The 19,998-nt window shown below is 47.7% G+C and overlaps 2 protein-coding genes across 8 annotated transcripts in view; one reads left to right on the forward strand and one right to left on the reverse strand.

Annotated features, from left to right (window-relative positions):
* The window catches only part of LOC147124156 (long-chain specific acyl-CoA dehydrogenase, mitochondrial-like), a 39,972-nt gene extending 36,425 nt beyond the window's left edge, over positions 1-3,547 (reverse strand). The window contains exon 1 of the mRNA XM_085982891.1: positions 3,420-3,547. Coding sequence (XP_085839017.1) covers positions 3,420-3,496 — 77 coding nt within the window. The 5' untranslated portion in view covers positions 3,497-3,547. The remainder of the gene's footprint in view (positions 1-3,419) is intronic.
* Positions 1-19,998, forward strand: part of LOC147124155 (inorganic pyrophosphatase-like) — a 246,223-nt gene that overhangs the window by 77,659 nt on the left and 148,566 nt on the right. The gene's annotated exons all lie outside the window — the stretch shown is intronic.

The following is a 19,998-nucleotide window of genomic DNA, read 5'->3' on the forward strand; positions in this document are numbered from 1 at the left end:
ATAATTGCTACACAGCCAGGCGTACATAACTTGAGTTTTTCCCTGTGCCTATTCGCATGCGCATTTTGGCTGCCGTTCCAGACCGGAGAAGTTCACTTCCATTCCCACTTGCTTCGCCCCCTTTTTCTTTTCTCTCTCTCCCTCCCTGACTGGTCTCTCTTGTCATCATGCCCCCTATCATCTCTCCTCTCTCGGATACTCGTCCCTCCCAAATCCCTACTCCACCCCTTCATTACTCTTCAACCTTCCGACTCTCCTGCCGCCGACCCAGGCTTGACTCCCTCTTAAAAGTCTACAGCTTCCCTCTGTGCCTCTCTTGGCATCCTCCAAAGGGCCCACCGTGGCACTCGTCGCTGCCTCCTCACGAGTAGCAACCCCAACTGTCCCATCCTACTCTCTCACCGACCTTCCCGCCCAGCGCGCCTGTGGGGGAGCTAATCATGCCAATCTCCTCCCTTTCCAACTCATCCTCCCCAGCGTTCACCCTGTGGATGCTGGCAGTGGGGCAGCCATCACCGATCCTCTCTGCATCTCCCTCCAGAATGTCCGTTCACTTGCGAATAAGGCCCTTGCCATCCATGAGATTATCGTGGATGACTGCATCGACTTCATGACCCTGACGGAAACTTGGTTGAAGGGTGATGACACCTTACCCTTAAATGAAGCCTCCCCACCTGCCTATACCTTCCTCCACTTGCCCCGCTCAGACCGGCGTGGTGGTGGTGTGGCTCTCATCACCAAATCACACCTTCGTCTGTCCCCCTATTCCTCCGGCGCTTTCTCCTCCTTTGAGCATTTCACCTTGTTCCACCCCTCTCACCTCTCATTTAAAATTCTCGTTCTCTACCGCCCACCCAAGTACCATAAAAATGTTGTCACCGAGATATCTTCACTGCTTTCCTCCCTCAGCTTCTGCACCAAACGACTTCTCCTCCTCGGTCATTTCAGCCTCCATCTCAATTCATCATGCTCTTTCTCCTCTGAGTTCACTACCCTCCTATCCTCCCTTAATCTCTTCCTCCATGTGAATGCCCCAAACCATATTCACAGCCACCACCCTCGACCTGGTCACCTCTCGTGGCCTCACTACTCCCATCGTGTCAATCGAAGATAAGACCATCTCTGACCACTTCCTTGTATCGCTTTCCACCCACATCCCCCTTTCCCCACCCAAACGTACTTGCTTCTATGTCCGTCCCTGGAAAAAACTCTCTCCTAACTCTCTTACAACTGCACTTATGAAATCCCAACAGTCCAGCCTTTGGCCCACCATTCACCATGACATTTCTGTAGCTACCGATCTGCTCAACCACACCCTCACCACCACCATTGATGCTCTAGTCCCTATAAAAACCATTACTCTCTCTCACCCTGGCTATTCCCCCTGGTATGGCCCTCATTTTCACTCCCTCAAGTCCAAGGGGCGCAGACTTGAAAGGATATGGCGGACAACTGGTTTAGCCATTCACCGCCAGATCTGGCTGGACCTCATACAGCATTATCAGGTCATACTCTTGTCTGCCAAAACTGCTCACTATTCCAGGATCATTCTGGAATGCAAAGATAACCCCCAGATTCTATTCTCTACTGCTAACCGTCTTCTTAAAACCCTCTCCCCCATCTCCTCCACACTCACCAACAACAAGTGCGAGGAGCTCATGGGCTTGTCTCTAAGATTGAGGCCACTTCCCTTCGCGCCCTCTAGCCCACTGGGCCAGGCGCCCTCTAGCCCACTGGGCCAGGCGCCCTCTAGCCCACTGGGCCAGGCGCCCTCTAGCCCACTGGGCCAGGCGCCCTCTAGCCCACTGGGCCAGGCGCCCTCTAGCCCACTGGGCCAGGCGCCCTCTAGCCCACTGGGCCAGGCGCCCTCTAGCCCACTGGGCCAGGCGCCCTCTAGCCCACTGGGCCAGGCGCCCTCTAGCCCACTGGGCCAGGCGCCCTCTAGCCCACTGGGCCAGGCGCCCTCTAGCGGTGCCCCCCACCCTAGCCCTGAACTCGCATCTTTCTCCAGTTTCTCTCCAATCTCCCCTCTTGACCTCTCTATGCTCAGCTTGTCCATGAGACCCACTTCCTGCTCCCTCGACCCTATTCCCACTAAACTGCTGACCACCCAACTTCCTTTTCTGGCTCCTATGTTAGCTGACATGGTTAATGGTTCGCTCTCCTCAGGCACTGACCCCTTTTCTTAAAAACCAACCCTTGACCCCTCCGTCTTGCAAACTACCACCTCATCTCCAACCACCCTTTCCTCTCCAAAGTCCTTGAACGTGTTGTCACCTCAAAAATCCGTGCCCACCTTTACCAGAACTCCATGCTTGAATCCCTCCAATCTGGTTTCCGCCCCTGCCACAGTACCAAAACAGCTCTCAAATTCCAAATTGACATCCTTTGTGACTGTGACAAAGGTTAACTATCTCTCATAAATAACAACAGGAAATGCTGGAAAAACTCAGCAGGCCAGACAACATCCGTGGAGAGAAATTAGAGTCGACGTTTCGGGTCTAACCCTTTTTCAAAACTGGAAAGGAAATGAAATAGATCGAAAGGCCGGGCTGGGACAGAACAAAAGAAGTGAAGAGACATTAAGAGGTATTCAAAACGAGACGAGATGGTGATAGGACAATCCCTCCTCGCCCTTCTCGATCTGTCTGCAGCCTTTGACAAGGTTGACCACGCCATCCTCCTCCTCCAACACCTCCCCACCATCATCCAGCTAGCTGAGACTGCACTCACCTGGTTCCTTATGTGGCTTGGTGTCAAATTTTGTTTGATAACGCTCCTGTGAGTGCCTTGGGACATTTTACTATGTTAAAGGCGCTGTATAAATACAAGTTGTCATTGGTATCTGCAGAGTGTGAAACAAGGCCAGCAGCGCCCTAATGTTCTTGTGCTCTGCCTACAGGAGAGAACGAAGATGACTGAACAAAGCTTTGCTCCCAGCAACTGTTTTTTGTAATGTTTTAAGAGTGCAGAGAGTATCCATTTTCTCAACATTAAAGAGACTCTGCAGTATTTTTATAAAGTGCTCTGGAGAGCTAACCGACCTGCTCGAGCACTTTGTCTACCTGGGTTCACACCAGGCCGCAATTCCAAAGATTCACAACACTCCCAGTGAAGAAATTCCTCCTCATCTCAGCCCTAAATGGCCAACCCATTATCCTGAGACCATGCCCCCTAGTTCTAGACTCTCCAGCCAGGGGAAACAACCGCTCAGCATCGACCCTGTCAATCCCCCTCAGAATCTTATATGTTTCAATGAGCTCACCTCTCATTCTTCTAAACTCCATATAAATACAGTAGTAGTTGTTGTTGAACTCCCGGCCGGCGGTGTAAATACCCCTTTAGCTTAACCGGGCCGGGAGCTGTCTCTATGAGTGACTCTGGCTCCCGACCCTCGCCACTGTACCCGCTCAACTCACCTAGAAGCCGCCGCACGGCGCAGCCTGAAACCCTGCTTCCACAGCAACTCGCCGCATAACAACCACACCGCCGCCATCTCACACTCACTCACTCACCGCGGGGCGGGGCCTGAGAGGGGAGGGGCTTGTGAGGAGAGTGGAGGGGGGAGGAGAGGAGGAGGGGCTTATGAGGGGAGGGCCCGAGAGGGGGGAGGCGGAAAGGGGAGCGGCTTGTGAGGAGAGTGGAGGGGGGGCTTATGGGGGGGCTTATGAGGGGAGGGCCCGAGAGGGGAGGGGCTTGTGGGGGGGAGGCAGAGAGGGGGAAGCAGAGAGTGGGCGGAGCTTGTCAGGGGAGGAGAGGGGCGTGGCTTGTGGGAGGGGCTTGTGGGGGTGGGGGGAGGAGAGGCTTGTGGGAGGTGGTTGTGGGGGAGAGGGGGAGGTGGTTGTGGGGGGAGAAGGGGGGGAGGAGGTTGTGGGGGGAGGCAGAGAGGGGGAGGTGGTTGTGGGGGAGAAGGAGGGGGGAGAGGGGGAGGTGGTTGTGGGGGGAGGCAGAGAGGGGGAGGTGGTTGTGGGGGAGAAGGAGGGGGGAGGGGGTTGCGGGGGAGAGGGGGAGGTGGTTGTGGGGGGAGGAGGAGAGGGAGTGAGGCTTGTGGGCGGGGGTCTTTGATTGCCTTTCCTTCGCTGGTGATGGGGTGTGAAACTCACAACCCACTTGGCTGTTGCTACTTTCGAAAAATAACTCCCAATTAGCTGTACTGTTCCACTGCATCTTTGAAACAATGGAGATTTCTGCAATTATATAATTTTAGATCCATTACAACATTATATTTACATTGTAAACACAAGGACGTTATGATAAACCTTTACAAATCACTGGTTAGGCCTCAGCTGGAATATTGTGTCCACATTTTACAGAGGATATCAAGGCCTTAGAGCGGGTACAGAGGAGGTTTTCCAGGATGATACCAGGGATGAGGGATTTCAGTTATGTGGAGAGACTGGAAATACTCAGGAATTATTCTCCTTAGAGCAGAGAAGATTAAAGGCTGACCTAATATAGGTATTCAGAATTATGAAAGGTTTTGATAGAGCAAATAGGGAGAAATTTTCTTTTTTTTTTGGCAAGTGGGTTGATAACCAGAGGTCATAGATTTAAAATAATTGGCAAAAGAACTAGAGGGAAATGAGGAGAATTTTTTCCCATTCAATCAACAGTTTAAATAAAGTCAATAAAGAGAAACTTACCAGTGGCTGAAGGGTCGGTAACCAGAGGCAAAAGAACCAGAGGCGAGATGAGAAAAAACTTTTTAATGCAATGAGTGGTTAGGATTTGGAATGCACCGCCTGATAGTGTGGTGGATACAGATTCAATAGTAGCCTTCAAAAAGGAATTTGATAAATACTTGAAGGAGAAAAAATTGCAGGGATCTGGGGAAAGAGTGGGGGAGTGGGACTAACTGGATTGCTCTTTGAAAGAGCCGGCACAGACTCGATGGGCCGAATGGCCTCCTTCTGTGCTTCTAAGAAGGTTGTTATGATCTGGAACACGCTACCTGAAAGGGTGGTGGAATCAAATTCCACAGGAATTTCAAAAGGCAATTGGACATGTATTTGAAGAGGATTAATTCGCAGGACTATGAGGAAAAAGCTGGGGTGTGGGACTTAATTGGAGAGCTCTTTCAAAGAGCCAGCACAGGCACGATGGGCCGAATCTCAGGACATCGTGAATAGCACGTTTACGGAGTTGGACACGCCGCAGGTAGAGGTTGGACAGGAAGAAAGGGAACGGGTGACCAACAGGCAGAGTACTAGGCGCAGGCAGGTAGTGCAGGGGTCCCCTGTGGCCATCCCCCTCTCCAACAGATACACTACTTTGGGTACTGTTGGGGGTGATGGCTTATCAGAGGATGGCAGCAGCAGCCAACTTCCTGGCACCAGGGGTGGCTCTGCTGCACAGAATGGGAGGAAAAAGAGGGGTAGAGCTATAGTAATAGGGGATTCTATTGTAAGGGGAATAGATAGGCGTTTCTGCGGCCGCAAACGAGACTCCAGGATGGTGTGTTGCCTCCCCGGTGCAAGGGTCAAGGATGTCTCCGAGCGGTTGCAGAGCACCTTGAAAGGGGAGGGTGAACAGCCAGTTGTCGTGGTGTATATAGGCACCAACGATATAGGTAAAAAGCAGGATGAGGTCCTAAAAGCGGAATATAGGGAGTTAGGAGATAAATTAAAAAACAGGACCTCAAAGGTAGTAATCTCAGGATTGCTACCAGTGCTACATGCTAGTCAGAGTAGAAATAGAAGGATACTTCAGCTTAATACGTGGCTAGAGGAATGGTGCCAGGGGGAGGGATTCAAGTTCCTGGGACATTGGAACCGGTTCTGGGGGAGGTGGGACCAGTTCAAACCGGACGGTTTGCACCTGGGCAGGGCTGGAACTGATGTCCTAGGGGGAGTGTTTGCTAGTGCTCTGGGGGAGGGTTTAAACTAAAATGGCAGGGGGTTGGGAAACTGAGCAGGGAGACAGAGGAAAGGGAAACAAGGATAAAAGCAAAAGATAGGAAGGAGAAAAACAAAAGTGGCAGTCAGAGAAATCAACGGTTTAAATCAAACATGGCCACAGTAAATAATAATTCTAATAGGTCTAAGAGTGTTAAAAAAACAAGCCTGAAGGCTTTGTGTCTTAATGCGAGGAGCATTTGCAATAAGGTGGATGAATTGGCTGCGCAAATAGAGGTAAACGAATACAATTTGGTTGGGATTACGGAAACATGGCTCAAGGATGGCCAAGACTGGGAACTCAATATCCAGGGGTATTCGATATTCAGGAAAGATAAGCAAAAAGGAAAGGGAGGTGGGGTAGCATTACTGGTTAAAGAAGGGATTAACACAATTGAAATGAAGGATATTAGCTCTGATGATGTGGAATCTGTATGGGTAGAATTCAGAAATACTAAGGGGAAAAAAACGTTAGTGGGAGTGGTATATAGACCTCCAAACAGTAAGGCGGAGGTTGGGGATGGCATTAAAAGGGAAATTAAAGAAGCGTGCAATAAGGGCACAGCAGTCATCATGGGTGACTTTAATCTACTATAGATTGGGCCAACCAAATTAGTAACAATACTGTGGAGGAGGAATTCCTGGAGTGTTTACGGGATGGTTTCCTGGACCAATATGTCGAGGAACCAACCAGAGATCAGGCCATCTTAGACTGGGTATTATGTAACGAGAAAGGATTAATTAGCAATCTTGTTGTACGAGGCCCCTTGGGTCGGAACGATCATAATATGATCGAATTCTTCATTAAGATGGAGAATGAAGTAGTTGACTCAGAGACTAGGGTCCTCAATTTAAATAAAGGAAACTACGATGGTCTGAGGAGCGAGTTGGGTAGGATTGATTGGGGAATGGCACTCAAAGGGTTGATGGTGGATAGGCAATGGCAAACATTCAAAGACCGAATGGATAAGCTACAGAATTTGTTCATCCCAGTTTGGCATAAAAATAAAACAAAAAAGGTGACTCAACCGTGGCTAACAAGGGAAATTAGGGATAGCATAAGATCCAAGGAGAGGACATATAAATTGGCCAGAAAAAGCAATAATCCTGAGGATTGGGAGCAGTTTAGGATTCAACAAAGGAGGACAAAGGGATTAATTAAGAAAGGGAAAATAGAATATAAGAGTAAGCTTGCAGGGAACTAAAAACTGACTGTAAAAGCTTTTATAGATATGTGAAGAGAAAAAGATTGGTGAAGTCAAGCGTAGGTCCCTTGCAGTCAGAATCAGGGGAATTTATAATGGGGAACAAAGAAATGGCAGACCAACTAAATACATATTTTGGTTCTGTCTTCACAAAGGATGACACAAATAACCTCCCAGAGATGCCGGGGAACATAGGGTCGATGAAAGGGTGGAACTGAAAGAAATCAGTATTTGTAGGGAAATGGTGTTAGGAAATTTGATGGGACTGAAGGCCAATAAATCCCCAGGGCCTGATAATCTACATCCCAGGGTACTTAAGGAAGTGGCCCTAGAAATAGTAGATGCATTGCTGGTCATCTTCCAGAACTTGATAGACTCTGGAACAGTACCCATGGATTGGAGGGTAGCTAATGTTACCCCACTATTCAAAAAAGGTGGTAGAGAAAAAGCGGGGAATTATAGACCGGTAAGCCTGACATCAGTAGTGGGGAAAATGCTAGAGTCCATTATAAAAGATGTAATAGCAGAGCACTTGGAAAGCAGTGACAGGATCGGACAAAGTCAACATGGATTTACAAAAGGTAAATCATGCTTAACTAATCTACTGGAATTTTTTGAGGATGAAACTGATAAAATAGATAAGGGAGAACCAGTGGATGTGGTGTATTTGGACTTTCAGAAGGCTTTCGATAAGGTCCCACATAAGAGATTAACGTGCAAAATTAAGGCACATGGGATTGGGGGCAAGGTATTGACTTGGATAGAGAACTGGTTGGCAGACAGGAAGCAAAGAGTTGGAATAAACAGGTCGTTTTCCGAGTGGCAGGCAGTGACTAGTGGGGTACCGCATGGATTGGTCCTAGGACCCCAGCTGTTCACAATATATATTAATGATCTGGACGAGGGAATTGGATGTAATATCTCCAAATTTGCAGACAACACAAAGCTGGGTGGGAGGGTATGCTGTGAAGAGGATGTCATGAAACTCCAGTACGATTTGGACAGGTTGGGTGATTGGGCAGAAACATGGCAAATGCACTATAATGTGGATAAATGTGAGGTTATCCACTTTGGTGGCAAAAACAGGAAGGCAGATTATTATTTGAATGGCAATAGACTGGGAGAAGGGGAAGTGCAAAGAGACCTGGGTGTTCTTGTGCACCAGTCGCTGAAGGTAAGCATGCAGGTGCAGCAGGCGGTTAAGAAGGCAAATGGTATGTTGGCCTTCGTAGCAAGAGGGTTCGAGTACAGGAACAAGGATGTCTTGCTACAGTTGTACAGGGCCTTGGTGAGACCGCACCTTGAGTATTGTGTGCAGTTTTGGTCGCCTTACCTGAGGAAGGACGTTCTTGCCATGGAAGGAGTGCAGCGAAGATTCACCAGGCTGATACCTGGGATGGCAGGAATGACGTATGAGGAGAGATTGTGTCGATTGGGCTTATACTCACTGGAGTTTAGAAGATTGAGAGGGGATCTCATCGAAACCTATAAAATTCTGTCAGGCCTGGACAGACTAGATGCAGGAAGGATGTTTCTGATGGCCGGGGAGTCCAGAACCAGGGGTCATAGTCTAAGGATAAGGGGTAAGCCATTTAGGACAGAGATGAGGAGGAATTTCTTCACCCAGAGAGTGGTGAACCTGTGGAATTCTTTGCCACAGAGGGCGGTGGAGGCCAGTTCATTAAATATATTCAAGAAAGGGTTGGATATATTTCTTAAGGTTAAAGGGATCAAGGGATATGGGAAGAAGGCAGGGACAGGGTACTGAATTTGGATGATCAGCCATGATCTCATTGAATGGCGGAGCAGGCTCGAAGGGCCGAATGGCCTACTCCTGCTCCTATCTTCTATGTTTCTATGAATCACCTTCTTCCGTGCTGTAAAATTGTAGAAATAAAAGAATTAAAATAACCAAAACCATACTAACGCTGATTCCTGGGGTACCAACTTGCAAATTTCCAAATTATAAATGAAAGCTTGGGTTATATTCCACTCCCTGTCTGAGACTGGACTCATCATGCTCTCTCTGAGTTCACTACCCTCCCTTAATCTCTCCCTCCATGTGAACGCCCCAACCCATAGTCACGACCACCCCCTTGACCTTGTCATCTCTCGTGGCCTCGCTATTCCCACCGTGTCAATGAAAGATCAAGCCATCTCTGACCACTTTCTTGTATGGCTTTCCACTCACATCCCCCTTCCCCCACCCAACCCTATTTCCTTCTGTGTCTGCCGCTGGAAAAAACTCTCTCCCATCTCTCTTACAACTGCACTTATGAAATCCCAACTGTCCAGCCTTTGGCCCTACATCCACAACATTTCTGCAGCTACCGATCTGCACAACCACACCCTCACCAACACCATTGATGCCCTAGTCCCTATAAAAACCATTGCTTTCTCTCACTCTGGCCGTTCCCCCGGTACAGCCCACATCTTCACTCCCTCAAGTCCAAGGGACGCAGACTTGAACGGATATGGCGGACAACTGGTTTAGCCATTCACCGCCAGATCTGGCTGGACCACATACAGCATTATTAGGTCCTAACCTTGTCTGCCAGAATTGCTCATTATTCCAGAAACATTCTGGAATGCAAAGATAACCCCCAGCTATTATTTTCTACAGTTAACCGTCTTCTTAAACCCCTCTCCCCTGTCGCCTCCACACTCACCTCCAACAACAAGTGCGATGAGCTCATGGACTTCTTTGCCTCTAAGATTGAGACCATCCGGTCAACTGGCTCTGCCACTTCCCTTCCTTTCCCTAGCCCACCAGGCCAAACTCCCTCGAAGGTTCACCCCTGCCCTAGCTCTGAACGCACACCTTTCTTTAATTTCTCACCGATCTCCCTTCTTGACCTCTCCACGCTCATCCTGTCCATGAGAACCACTTCCTGCTCCCTCAAGCCATTTCCCATTAAACTGCTGACCACCCAACTTCCTTTGCTGGCTCCTGGTTATTCGATTCGCCAGGGCACTGGTCCCAGCCTGGTTTAAGTGGAGCCCGTCCCAATGGAACAGCTCCCTCTTTCCCCAGTACTGATGCCAGTGCCCCATGAATTGAAACCCCTTTCTCTCACACCACTCGCTGAGCCACGCATTTAAACCTCTAATCTGTTTGTCCCTATGCCAATTTGTGCGTAGCTCTGGTAACAATCCAGAGATTATTACCTTTGAGGTTCTGTTTATTAATTTAGACCCTAGCTCCTCAAACTCCCTCAGCAGAACCTCATTCTCGTTCCTACATGGACCACGACAACTGGATCCTCCCCCTCCCACTCCAATTCTTCTCCAGCCACGAGGAGGTATCCTTAACCCTGGCACCGGGAAGGCAACACAGCCTTCGGTACTCCCTGTTGCGGCTGCAGAGAACAGTATCTATTCCCCTGACTATACTGTCGCCTACCACTACCACATTCCTATGATGCCGTGGTCAGTTTGCCCATCCTCCAGTCCTTGTTCTCATCCATACAGGTAGCAAGTACCTCGTACCTGTTGGACACTATGTACATACGTCATCATGCTAAGGCAACATGTGTGTATCTTGGGGGCTGTAATGATATCAGCAAATAGTGATGGTATTTGCCTGTTTGATTATCATGCCTTACCAGCATAGTTGCCTGATTGATTACTTATGCCTGACCAGCAGAGGGCATGTGACAGAGACAAGCAGTTTAGTTTCAGTTTTGTTTTAGATGGATCTCTAAGATGGTGTCTCCTGTAATGCTGTTAACATAGATGAACAAGCTTTAGATTAAAAGACATTCTCTTTCATAAATGTCTCATCATTGAACCCACAAAGAAATCAATACATGGTGTCAGAAGTGATTGAAAGAGATGAAGAGGAAAAATCTGAAGTTAAATCAGCTCTCCACATATTAGCAAGCCAAAAGAGAACATCATTACTTACCATTGGAGAATAGCTAACGAAGTGAAAAAATGGTAGGATTACACCCACCGGCGAAGCTTCAGTTGACAGGTAATGTGGCTGAAAATTGGAGAAGGTTCAAACAACGTTTGGAGTTGTATTTAGCGGCAATCGGAGCTGACGAGAAAAGTGATAAAATGAAAGCGTCAGTGTTCTTGCATGTCGTGGGTGATGAAGTGCTGGAGGTGTATGATAACTTCACATTCGCTGCTGATGGAGACAAAATGAAGCTGGATAAAATAATGGAACAGTTTGAGGCCTACTGTATACCTAAACGTAACGTGACGTTTGAGAGGCACAGATTTTTCACATGTGTACAGAAAACGGGAGAGAATATTGATCAGTATGTGACTGAACTGAGAAACCGAAGCAAAACATGTGAATTTGGGGGACTGACAGACTCACTGATAAAAGACAGACTGGTGTGTGGTATTCCAGATAATGGTCTAAGGGAAAGACTGCTAAGAGAGCAAGATCTAGACCTAGGAAAAGCCATAGCACTGTGTAGGGCTACAGAGACTGTGAAGTTGCAGGCAAAGGAGCTGTTCAGTGACAGTAGCTGCAACGTGGATGCAGTGAGAATGAACGGATACAAACCGTTTAACAAAAAGAGCACCAATGTGAAAAAAGAGGCGTGGCCAGCGAACGAAAATGAAAGGGGCAATTGAAAGTCATGTAGTCGATGCGGTACACAGCATACACCAAAAAAGTGTCCAGCATATGGTAAAAAATGCAATAGTTGCAACAAAAACAACCATTATGCCCGTTGCTGCAAGAACCAAGCGCAACAAAGCAAGGTCCATGCAGTAGATGAAAGCGAGATAGAGGAGTTCAATGTGGATGTTGTGTCTGAAAACAAAAAAGAAGAAAAAAGAGACTGGATGTTGACACTAAAAGTGAATGACATACACATTCCATTTAAATTGGATACTGGAGCACAAGTTAATGTGATATCAGAGACAGATTTTAAGAAAATTAGACCCAGACCAAAGATACATGGAATAAAAGTGAAAGTGACAGGATACTCAGGTACTGATATACCAGTGAAAGGAAGATGCATTGTCAAAGTGACACACAAGGACAGAGAGCACACGCTAGCATTAATCGTGGTGCCAAAGGATGTGCAGGCCATACTAGGTTTAATAGCCTGTGAGAGACTGAACCTGGTAAAGAGAGTCCTCGTTGTGGAAAGCGAAGGAGAAACAGTCTATGATGAACTCATGAAAGAGTACAACAACCTATTTCAGGGTCTAGGCTGCCTTCCAGGAGAACACACGATCAGAATAGATAAAAGTATGCCAACGGTCATACATCCATGCAGAAAAGTTCAGTTTGCTCTTCAAAAGCAACTGAAAGCAGAGTTGGACAGGATGGAAAGCCTGAATGTGATTCAGAAGATAGATGAGCCAATTGAGTGGGTGAGTTCCCTCGTCGTAGTGGACAAAAAGAATGGAAAGCTCAGAATTTGCCTGGATCCAAGAGAGCTAAACAGAGCAATAAAGAGAGAGCACTTCAAGCTTCCTACACGTGAGGAAATCATGTCACAGTTTGCAAATGCAAAGTATTTCAGCAAGTTAGATGCATCATCAGGATTTTGGCAGATGAAACTGGACGAAGCAAGTTCAAGACTGTGCACGTTCAACAGTCCATTTGGCAGATACAGATTCCTAAGGTTACCATTTGGCATTGCCTCAGCTCCTGAAGTGTATCACAAAACTATCCATATGATCTATGAGCACCTGAAGGGAGTTGATACATCAATGGATGACATCATAGTATGGGGAACCACGAGAACTGAGCATGACGAGAGACTGAAAAAAGTGCTGGAAGCAACTAGGAAAACAAACCTGAAGCTGAATAGAGAGAAATGCCAGCTCGGGGTGACAGAACTGACATTCGTGGGAGATATCCTTAGCAGTGAGGGCATCAGGCCAGATCCCAGAAAGGTGTCCGCCATTGAGAATATGCCAAAGCCACAATGCAAAAAGGACATGCAGAGGTTTAATGGAATGATCAACTACATGGGTAAATTCATATCCAACCTCTCAGAAAAGATGGCGCCACTGAGACGACTAACTGAAAAGAACATAGAATGGGAATGGAATCATGAGCATGAGAAGTCATGGAGCGATCTAAAGAAACTGCTCACAGAGGAACCAGTTCTGAGGTTTTATGACCCAGCGAGACCCATCAAGATATCATCAGATGCATCACAGAGTGGGCTCGGAGCCGTTCTTCTGCAAAAATATGACTACTGGCAACCTATTGCATATGCATCGCGCTCAATGACAGACGCGGAGACGCGATATGCTCAAATAGAAAAGGAGCTGCTCAGCATCACATACGCCTGTGAAAGATTTCACCAGTTTGTGGCAGGACAAGCAATCAGTGTAGAGACTGACCATAAGCCCTTGATTGCATTGTTCCAAAAGCCACTAAATAGCTGTCCGCTTAGAATACAAAGAATGATGATCAGGCTGCAACGCTATACACTGAATGTTGCGTACACACCGGGTAAGCTGATGTATACAGCAGACACGTTGTCCAGAGCTGTTGACCCAAGTGAGCCCGCAAACACCAAAATGGATGAAAAAGTGAACGCCTACGTGGACATGATCACAAGTGCACTGCCCATAGCAGATGCAAAAATGGAGCTCATAAAGACTGAGACAAACAAAGATGAAACAATGAGACGACTGAGGAAAAGCATCTTGGATGGATGGCCCAACATGAAGCAAGACTGCTCACCTGACATGGCAGAGTACTGGAACTGCAGGGCGGAGCTATCACTGGTCGAAGACATCATCTACAAAGGAAGTAAAATAGTTATCCCAAAGAGTCTGAGAAAAGAGATGCTAAAAAGGATCCATGGAGGACATCTGGGAATCGAAAAGTGTAAGAAAAGAGCACGAGAGGTGATGTACTGGCCACGAATCAACCAAGATGTGACAAATGAGGTGTCAAACTGCACAATATGCCTGAAATATCGAGCAAGCAATCCGGTAGAACCACTAAAGCCACACCCAGCGCCAGACAGACCTTACCAGAAGGTAGGCGCTGACCTATTCGTATGTCAAGGGAAGGACTATCTTGTAGTCACAGACTATTACTCCCTGTATCCAAAGGTTTGTAGACTGTACACCACCACTGCAGATGCTGTGATAAGATGTATGAAAGCCATATTCTCCAGACATGGCGTGGCAAGCGAGGTCTTCACAGACAACGGACCCCAGTTTTACAATGCAAGTTTCCGACACTTTGCCAAAGACTGGGACTTTGTCCACACAACGTCAAGTCCTCACTATCCACAGTCCAATGGACTAGTGGAAAAATCGGTCCAGACAGTGAAAAGACTGATGTACAAGGCAAAAGACAATGGAACTGACTTCTACCAGAGCATGCTTGTATACCGCACAACGCCGCTCGAGTGTGGTATGTCACCAGCCCAACTCCTTATGGGACGTTGGCTAAGGTCAAACCTACCCATCCCGGAGAACCTCCTGAAAACAAAAGAGGGGGAGAAAGTGAGGAAGTTCAAAGAACAACAGAAAGAAAAGCAAAAGTACTACTATGACAGAGGAACACAAAACCTACCTGAACTCCACACTGGTGACCAAGTAAGGTTCAAAGACAAAACAAACATATGGACTCAGAAGGGAACTGCCCTGAGTGAAGTTCAACCAAGATCATACACCATTCAGACAGATGAGGGTGCTGTTCTGCGAAGAAATCGTCGAGATCTTCTCATGGGACCAGCCACAGCAAGTCAAAAGACTGATACTGTTGAACAACCTGATCACACAGCAGGTCAAAAGACTGATACTGTTGAGCAACCTGATCACACAGCTGAGAAAACATCATCTGAGGCAACAACTCAGATTCAAGGACAATCAATCAGAAAATCCTCAAGACACGTGAAGCCTCCTGAGAGACTCATTGAGCAAATTTAAGGACTATTGTTATAGAAGGAAGTAATGTTATCTTATTCTTTCTTCAAGTTCTAGTGTATTTACATATTTCATGTGAACACACAAAACAAGGTTAAAAAACCTTGATAATGATAATGATAATGTAAGTTCATTAAGTGTTACAGTTAAAATGCAGAGTAATACAAAGAAAACATGTTGTTAGATAAAAGTAAAATACTTTTGTTTTAAGAAAAGGAGATGTAATGATATCAGCAAATAGTGATGGTATTTGCCTGTTTGATTATGATGCCTTACCAGCATAGTTGCCTGATTGATTACTTATGCCTGGCCAGCAGAGGGCATGTGACAGAGACAAGCAGTTTAGTTTCAGTTTCATTTTAGATGGCTCTCTAAGATGGTGTCTCCTGTAATGCTGTTAACATAGATGAACAAGCTTTAGATTAAAAGACATTCTCTTTCATAAATGTCTCGTCGTTGAACCCACAAAGAAATCAATACGGGGCCACTGCTGCCAGTGAGAATTCAGTTTTTTGCAGTTCAGAATTACTGATTCACCAGTGTTGTGTGGCACTACCACCGTGCTCAATGGGATAGATTCAGAACAGATCTAGCATCTCAAAACTGGGCATCCATGAGGTGCTGTGGGCCATCAGCAGCAGAATTGTATTCCACCACAATCTGTAACCTCATGGCCCGGCATATCCCTCACTCTAACATTACCACCAAGCCAGGGGACCAACCCTCGTTCAACAATGAGTGTAGAAGAGCATGCCAGGTGCAGCACCAGGCGTACCTAAAAATGAGGTGCCAACCTGGGGAAGCTGCAACACAGGACTACATGCATGCTAAAAAGCGGAAGCAGCATGCTATAGACAGGGCTAAGTGATCCCACAATCAACGGATCAGATCAAAGCTCTGCAGTCCTGCCACATCCAGTTGTGAATGGTGGTGGACAATTAAACAACTAACGAGAAGAGGAGGCTCCATGAATATCCCCATCCTCAATGATGGTGGAGCCCAGCACGTGAGTGTAAAAGACAAGGCTGAAGCGTTTGCAAACATCTTCAGCCAGAAGTGCCAAGTGGATGATCCATATCGGCCTCCTCCTGAGGTCCCCACCATCACAGAAGCCAGTCTTCAGATAATTCGATTCACTCCATGTGATATCAAGAAATGGCTCAGCACATTGGATACAGCAAAGGCTATGGGCCCTGACAACATCCCAGCTATCGTGCTGAAGACTTGTGCTCCAGAACTAGACAAGCCTTTAGCCAGGCTGTTCCAGTACAGCTACAACACTGGCATCGATCCGACAATGTGGAAAACTGCCCAGGTATGTCCTGTCCACAAAAAGCAGGACAAATCCAATCCGGCCAATTACCGCCCCATCAGTCTACTCTCAATCATCAGCAAAGTGATGGAAGACGTCATCGACAGTGCTACCATGCGGCACTTACTCACCAATAACCTGCTCACTGATGCCCAGTTTGGGTTCCGCCAAGACCACTCGGCTCCCGACCTCATTACAGCCTTGGTCCAAACATGAACAAAGGAGCTGAATTCCAGAGGTGAGGTGCCCTTGATATCAAGGCAGCATTTGACCGAGTGTGGCACGAAGGAGCCCTAGTAAGGCTGAAGTCAATGGGAATTGGGGGGAAAACTCTCCACTGGCTGGAGTCATACCTAGCACAAAGGAAGATGGTTGTGGTGGTTGAAGGTCAATCATCACAGCCTCAGGACATCGCTGCAGGAGTTCCTCAGGGCAATGTCCTAGGCCCAACCATCTCCAGCTCCTTCATCAATGACCTTCCCTCCAACATAAGATCAGAAATGGGGATGGTCGCTGATGACTGCACAGTGTTCAGTGCCATTCACAACTCCTCAGATAATGAAGCCGTCCATGACCACATGCAACAAGACCTGGACAACATTCAGGATTGGGCTGATAAGTGGCAGGTAACATTCTCGCCACAGAAGTGCCAGGCAATTACTATCTCCAACAAGCTAGAGTCTAACCACCACCATTTGACATTCAATCGCATTACCATTGCCGAATCCCCCACTATCAACATCCTGGGGGTCACCATTGACCAGAAACTTAACTGGACCAGCCACATAAATACTGTGTCAACAAGAGCAGGTCAGAGGCTGGGTATTCTGCAGTGGGTGTCTCACCTCCTGACTCCCCAAAGCCTTTCTACCATCTACAAGGCACAAGTAAGGAGTGCGATGGAATACTCTCCACTTGCCTGGATCAGTGCAGCTCCAACAACACTCAAGAAGCTCGACACCATCCAGGAAAAAGCAGCCCGTTTGATTGGCACCCCATCCACCACCTTAAACATTCACTCCCTCCACCACCGGCGTACCGTGGCTGCAGTGTGTACTATCTACAAGATGCACTGCAGCAACTCGCCAAGGCTTCTTCGGCAGCACCTCCCAAATCTGCGACCTCTTCCACCTAGAAGGACAAGGGCAGCAGGCGCATGGGAACACCACCTCCTCCAAGTTCCCCTCCAAGTCACACACCATCCTGACTTAGAAGTATATCGCCGTTCCTTCATCGTCGCTGGGTCAAAATCCTGGAACTCCCTCCCTAACAGCACTGTGGGAGCACATTCACCACATGGACTGCAGTGGTTCAAGAAGGTGGCTCACCACCACCTTCTGAAGGGCAATTAAGGATGGGCAATAAATGCTGGCCTTGCCAGCGACGCCCATAAACGAATAAAAAAAACAACCTGGAAAAATATAGAACTTGTCAATGGAAACCAGTGAAGGCTGGTTTTAAAGATCCCTAACAATAAAGTAAGCAGCAGTGGCAATGAGGACTACCTGGGCTGCACGAGTGTAAAATTCCTACTGTACATTTTCTGAAAAGGCCCCAGGAGTTTACAAAATAAGTCTCACTTTTTTTTATGACCCTCCCTTGAAATTTCCCTTCAAGAAGGTTGGGGGAGTTTAATCCAGACAGACGGACCTGGAAGGACGTGTGCCTCAGCTCTGCAGAAAGGAAATCCCCAGTCACCAAAGCAGAGTTTTCTCCCTTCCACAAATGACTCAAATGAGCTGAGTGAAGCCTGCCCCTGTCCTGAGGAGTGAGACGGGCTGTGACAGTCCGATCCCGCCCCTCTCCTGAGGAGTGAGACGGGCTGTGACAGTCAGACAAGACTGGAATTCCAATTCGGTTCTCCTAGTTAGAAATGTTTCCCTCCAGCATTCGAACTCTGGGTTCATGGCTGTAATGTATATACCTTTAAGGAGGGAACTATCTTTTACAGCTCATGTATACTGCAGTACCGGCAGTGACCACACCTGTATATAGCACTGAGCAGTAATCTGTACAGATCAGTTCCACTGTGAGCCACGTTGAGTAAACACCTGTTTCTCCTGCAGTCTGTGTCTTATTATACACAGACACAACATTGGCAACGAGGCAAGTTCGAACCTACCTGCAACTCTGCATCACCTCCCGGGGATTCGTTCTTGGAGATCAGTGGATTGGAGGTCAAGGCCAGAGACTCGGGCATCGACCACGGGCAACCGCCCAGTCATCCAGCAGAGACTCGAGAATTGCGGGGGATGCTGTCGAGAGCCAGGCTTGGCTTTCCAGTCGAGGTGGTCCAGCGAAACGGGCTGGCAACAGGTAGTGCGCAGACCCTTCCCGGACAGCGGCGGGCTAGAGCCCGACCGAGCGGCACAGCAAAGGGCCGAGCAGCGTCAACGGGGGAGAGAGAGAGAGGGCAGAGTGCACAGGGCGCAGCCGGTGTTCAGGGGCCGAGCAGCGTCGAAGAGAGGGAGAGAGAGATGCGCAGAAACCCGCGAGGCGCCGCCATTGCCACGAGGACCGCCGAGAGCGGCGTTGGCAGCAGCGCAGGAGAAGCGCACGAAACCTACAGGGCGCCGCCATTGCCACGAGAACCGCCGTGAGCGGCGTTGGCAGCAGCGGGGGAGGAAGGAAAGCGCGGGAGACGCCATTTTAAGCCATTGGGAGACGCCATTTTAAACCACACCCAAAATGCCGAAGAGTGGCAGTATTACCGCATTTCACAATGAAGTCGAAGATTGGACTACATATGTCGAACGAATAGAGGTATACTGCAAGGCAAATGAGGTGTCAGATGACAAGAAAGCGTCGATATTGTTAAATTTAATGGGTGCAAAGACGTATGGTTTATTACGAAATCTAGTAACCCAACGAAGCCAATGGAAAAGAGTTTTGAAGACATAGTAACGATACTACAGGAACATTTAAACCCCACACCGCTGCTGATAGCAGAAAGATTCAAGTTTCACAAACGGAACCAGCATAAGGATGAAAGCAATGCTGATTATTTAACAGAACTGCGCAAACTATCGAAACACTGCCAGTTTGGAGCAGGACTGGCAGATACCTTAAGGGACAAGTTTGTGTGTGGGCTTCAAAGTGAAGGAACCCAGAAACAGCTTTTATCTGAAAAGGACCTTACGCTGGAAAAGGCTTTCAGCATTGCAGTATCATATGAAGCAGCAGCACGGGGCGCTGCAGAGATACAACAGAGACCGCAAGAATATGGCACAAACGAAATGTCATATAGAACAGAGAAGTGCTATCGCTGCGGCAGAACAACACATGACCAGAATGATTGCTGGTTCAAAGACAAAGTGTGCAGACAGTGTGGAAAAGTAGGACACATAGCACGAGTCTGCAGGTCGGGAAAGAAAACCAGCAATAAGAAACCTACCAAAGGAAAGTAGAAGAAGGTACATAAGATGACGGAGAATAGTTCAGACGAACAAAAGAGTGATAACGACTCCGAAAGCAGGGAACTGAGTTGTCTGAAACTACATAATATGATCACAACGGAGGATCACCGAACCATTTGGGTCACTCTCAAGATAGCAGGAGTCCAGGCAAAGATGGAATTGGACACAGGATCAGCCCTAACAGTCATAAACCGATGGGACTACGAGCGGCTATTCTCACACATACCCTTGAGAGACACAAAAATTATTTTGAAGACGTACACGGGGCAAAAAGTCTACCCCAAAGGAAAAATAAGGGT

Source organism: Somniosus microcephalus, chromosome 1 (assembly GCF_052327205.1).
Source record: "Somniosus microcephalus isolate GS21.2 chromosome 1, FLI_Smic_1.0, whole genome shotgun sequence".
Classification (NCBI taxonomy): domain Eukaryota; kingdom Metazoa; phylum Chordata; class Chondrichthyes; order Squaliformes; family Somniosidae; genus Somniosus; species Somniosus microcephalus.